The sequence below is a fragment of the Cynara cardunculus genome (genome assembly GCF_001531365.2).
Source record: "Cynara cardunculus var. scolymus isolate 2C chromosome LG 6, CcrdV1, whole genome shotgun sequence".
NCBI lineage: Eukaryota > Viridiplantae > Streptophyta > Magnoliopsida > Asterales > Asteraceae > Cynara > Cynara cardunculus.
Window position 1 is genome coordinate 17,237,275 of NC_037533.1, and position 4,851 is coordinate 17,242,125.

The following is a 4,851-nucleotide window of genomic DNA, read 5'->3' on the forward strand; positions in this document are numbered from 1 at the left end:
TGATTATTCATTTATTTTAATTAGTTGAATATAATATATACACACACATGGACACACAAGGACCAAATCCGGTGGCATTCTTCGGCACCCACCACTACTCCGGTGACCTCCTTCGGTCATCTTGTCTGACCAAAACGCAGTCTCCGATGATCGACCACTAAACATCCACCTATAACCGTGGTACCACAGTTGGTATCACAGTGGTCTTAAAGTTTACTTGATGTGTTTTGGTTATCATATTGTGTATCTTGGTGTATTTTGAGTATCACATGGTGTTCGTCGGAGGCCGGAGGTAGGAGAAAAAGATGAGAGATAAAAAAATTTAAAATACTTAAAATGTCCTTTAATTGTAATTTTAAGTCACATTACCAAAAATAATAGTTTTCTAATTTATTCATTGATTTGTGGTTGAGATTAGATCTTACAGTTATCACAAACTAATCAGTTATCACTTGAATGAACCCATATATATATATATATATATATATATATATAAAGTTGTCAAAATTTTAATGCTTCAACCGATTATCTAAGTACTTAAATGTTTAAAACTTTAAATTTTAGGTATCTAAATGAAAGTTTTAAAAATAAGGTTAGCTAAATTAAGAATTAATTGTTTTTTGTATTTTAAAAAAATTATAACATAACTGGTAGAGGTACTGATAATTATATTTATTTTGAAATAATATAAAATAAATAAAAATATTTTTTTTTGACGATTATTCTGAAATCCAGTAAATATTCAAACATTTGTCGGAACGACACAGGAAACAAGAAAACGATATAAACAGTGTTTAAGATCCCGCCCCCAAATTCACGCGGCACAAACCAATTGACGTTCTTCGATTTTCGGTTGAAATTTACGAAAAAATTGGCCTCATTCTCTCTCATCAACCTCCCACTATAAATCCATCCATGTTTTCTGATCATCTTCCTCTTTCACATTCTTTTTGCCCATCATTTATAGACGTTTCGTTTTGAATCAACAACCAAGAATTTGAAGTTTCAAGATTCCTTGATACAAATCCCGAATTGGTTGAGTGAGCAGTTGGTTTTCCCTTTTTTCTTTCCTTTTTCTACTTGAATGCAGGTATTAATTTCTTCCCTTTTTCCCTTTCTAGCCTCTATACCTTTTGGGTGATTTAATGATTCATTCGTTTCGTTATATATATATATATATATATATATATATATATTGATTGATGTGTAAAACGTAACGCATTTGTTAATGTGATGGAATACTTTCGTTTTCTTGGTGCAGTTTTGCGATTAATGGCTAAGGATTTGAAGGATCAATCTAAAAGGTGATGCAGCTTATAAATGGAATTACGAGTTTCTAGGGTTTTTTGTTGTTTTAAATGCGAGTTTGATCTCGTGATTTTCAAGTTGGATTAGGGATTTGGTTACCGATTGGAAGATCTTTATGTGTTATCTGTTTGGTTGATGATGTTGCTTTACTTTGAGAACATTTTCATTCGTATGAAGGGTGGATCATATGTTGGTATTTGAAATCATTAGTCATGGTTTTTTTCTGAAAAGTTGACTTATTCTTGCATACAAATAGTTTTGATAAAGAAAGCATGTGTGTGTGTGTATATATATATATATAGAGAGAGAGAGAGAGAGGGAGGGGTCCAGGGAAAACCCAGAAAATGAAAATTGAGGAGCACCTTAATAATTGTTTCATCTATATAGGATGCACATGTGTATACAAGTAATTAAAGATGTTTCATGGTTTCTATGCACGTCTGTGTATGAATGGCTACCCTGTATACACACACATATGTGTGTGTATATATATATATATATTTTCTCGTATATCTTCAAGGTTCGGCTACTATTCTTTCCTTGTTCTAAAGGATCACCACATGGTACTAAGCAATTCCTATACGTTAAACTACTTGGATTAATTGGAATCTTCTAGTTTGATTATTCCATCTTCCACTAGTTTCTTCAAATAATTTGTTAAATCGAACCTCTGAAGAGGATTTGACACAAATGAAATGTTCTTGCAGTCAAGGGACTGTAACTTCTAGTTTTGAAGCTGACAGTTTAGAGGATTTTTGGATACCCGATTACATACTGTTACGTGATTCGGAAGTCAAGAAACCATCACATGTTCCTGCTTGTCCTGTGATCGTATTCATCAATTCAAGAAGCGGTGGCCAGCTGGGTGGAGAACTTTTACTCAGCTACCAAACACTTCTAAACAAAAATCAGGTTCTCTATTTTTGCTAAACTCGACAAAATATAGGGAGGTATGCACGTAGTCTGAATTGAGTTGACGTTGGTTGGTGGGTATTTTAGGTATTTGATTTGAACGAAGAGGCTCCTGATAAGGTGCTACACCAACTATTTTTCAATCTAGAGAAGCATAAGCATGGTGGGGATTCCTTGGCCTCCGAAATCCAGAAGAAATTGAGAATTATTGTAAGTTATTGCTATCTTCTAATGTTTAATGTTATATTGCTATCTTCTAATGTTTTATTGTCTGTATAATTTATGAATCATGTTGCGGGTATCAGGTTGCAGGTGGGGATGGAACTGCTGGTTGGATTCTTGGAGTGATTTCCGATCTCAGTTTAGCTCAGCCTCCTCCAGTAGCCACAGTGCCGCTAGGAACAGGAAATAATCTCCCCTTTGCATTTGGTTGGGTAAGATGGTTGTTGTTTTGTGGTGCTGGACATTTTCTAGGAGAATACGCTGTAGTATCAGTTTCAGGGGAAAACCAAGGAACACCCTGGTGACCATTGGTAACCGTTCATCCTGACAGTATGCACATGTGCATACAAGTAATTTATAAGCAATTTGTTCAGTATGCACATGTGCATAACATGCACACGTGCATAAATCCTAAAAACAGCTTCAGTTACTTGTATGCACATGTGCATAACGTCTAAATGAATGGTTACGAGTTCCTCAGTTTTTAATTTTTTGGGAGTTTACCTCTCCCATACGGTGTATATTATTAACATTGAGTAGAATACTGGTATGTATGAAAAGCATTACATTCTTTATGTTGTAGGGTAAGAAAAACCCTGGCACCGACCATGAATCTGTGAAGATATTCTTGGATCAAGTAAGAAATGCGCAAGAGATGAAAGTTGACAGGTATATTATTATTATTTCCATTTTGCATAAGAAAGAAAAGTAAAAAAATCTACTTTATATTTGGACCCTATTTTTTCTGCGGAGATGGGTAGGTTGGCATGATAAATGATTTATGTGCTGTTTATTTTGGAACCATAATGACCAATAGAAGCAGAAGATAAAAGTGTTTATGTTTCAAATAAGTTTCATTTGTTTCCACAAAAGAAAAGGCGATTTCCTTCTCGTTAGATTCTTACGTATGTGAATATGTATCCATCTTTTGTCTCCATGAACCATCTTCTCTGTCATGATATGTGATCAACATCTTCTGCCTTTATATTCAGTATATTGAATAAGGGGCTGTTTTGGTTGGTTTTCTAGTTAAGTCATGTATTGATAAATCTGGCTGTGTGGATTAATCTGTCTGCATAGATTCGGAAGATTTTTGTTTGGAAGGGTTTTTTCATAGATGGAAGGAGCATGTTTTTTAATTGGGAGTGGCAGATTTGGAAAAAAAAACTTGGCTCTTTGCATAAAGGTCCCCCCTGAAAGCTTACTAAATAAGTTACTTCTATATCATTAAGTCACTACCAAACAATCTTGTATAGCTGACCGAATAAGCTGCGAGTCCCGTTAAGGTAATTAAGCGGCTAACAAGCAGATCCTAAATATCCTTAGTAACAACATATAATTGATTTGAAGTGCAGTTGATTCAAACAGAAATGCTGAATGCTACAACTTTATGTAAAATCTAGGTAAATTTGCATGTACATATTTTAGAAATAAGAAGCTTCTAAATTTTACATTTGTTATGCTTCAGCTGGCATGTTCTCTTGCGAATGAAAGTTCCCAAAGAAGGTTCAGGTGATCCCGTTGAACCTCTGAAACTACCACACTCCTTGCATGCAGTCCACCCTGTCTCCCAATCAGACGCGTTGGATGAGGTACCGACTTCTCTTTCTTCTTTTCCCATCAGTTCTTTCTGAAAAAATCATTCACCCTCGTCATTTAAAAAACCCCTTCCCATTTTTAGCTTTCTTAGATGGTAAGAATGTTCATGTCCTTGTATAACATGTAGGCTGTAGTCTAGCAGTGGTGTCTGAATAATTTGATACCAGTTCTCTCTCTCTCAGACTTAGGGGCTGTTTGGTTGGTTTTTCATAAGTCCTGTATGGATAAAGTCATAAAGATGCATGCATTAATCTGTCTGTGTAGATTGGAAAAGTTTTTTGTTTGGGAGGGTTTTCTCATAGATGGAATGAGCATGTTTTTCAATTGGGTGGGACAGGTTTGGAAAAACTTGGCTTTCTGCATAAAGCTCCCCCCCAGAAGCTTAATGAATAAGCCACTTTCAATATCATTAAGCCACTAACAAACAGTCATGTATAGCTGATCGAATAAGCTGAAAATCCCATTAAGCTTATTAAGCTGCCAATGAACAGGCCGTTAATCTTTAGTAATTTACATCTGAAACCGGAGCTACTACGTAAGAAGTTCTAAGTTCCTTGGTGTTAGCATGGTTTAATAAAACTTCCTGTTTTTGGTTGTCTGTTCTATTGATGCATGCTCGTTTCATATGAGTGATGAGGATCCAGTATATGATTTTTGTTGTTTTTGCAGGAAGGATACTGCACCTTTCGTGGAGGATTCTGGAACTACTTTAGTATGGGTAAGGATTTTGACTTCTCTGTTTTCACCATATCCTTCATCTCTATTTAAGTATTTTCATAATGGAACAATGAAACTAGTAATTTGTGCAAG

At 35.2% G+C, this 4,851-nt stretch overlaps 1 protein-coding gene across 1 annotated transcript in view; it reads left to right on the forward strand.

Moving 5' to 3' along the window:
• Positions 1-870: 870 nt before the first annotated feature.
• The window catches only part of LOC112514442 (diacylglycerol kinase 5-like), an 11,757-nt gene continuing 7,776 nt past the window's right edge, over positions 871-4,851 (forward strand). Inside the window, exons 1-8 of the mRNA XM_025120922.1 lie at positions 871-1,090; positions 1,262-1,304; positions 2,016-2,220; positions 2,308-2,430; positions 2,526-2,654; positions 3,026-3,111; positions 3,911-4,034; positions 4,711-4,759. Of these exons, the coding sequence (XP_024976690.1) occupies positions 1,273-1,304; positions 2,016-2,220; positions 2,308-2,430; positions 2,526-2,654; positions 3,026-3,111; positions 3,911-4,034; positions 4,711-4,759 (748 nt within the window). The 5' untranslated portion in view covers positions 871-1,090; positions 1,262-1,272. The remainder of the gene's footprint in view (positions 1,091-1,261; positions 1,305-2,015; positions 2,221-2,307; positions 2,431-2,525; positions 2,655-3,025; positions 3,112-3,910; positions 4,035-4,710; positions 4,760-4,851) is intronic.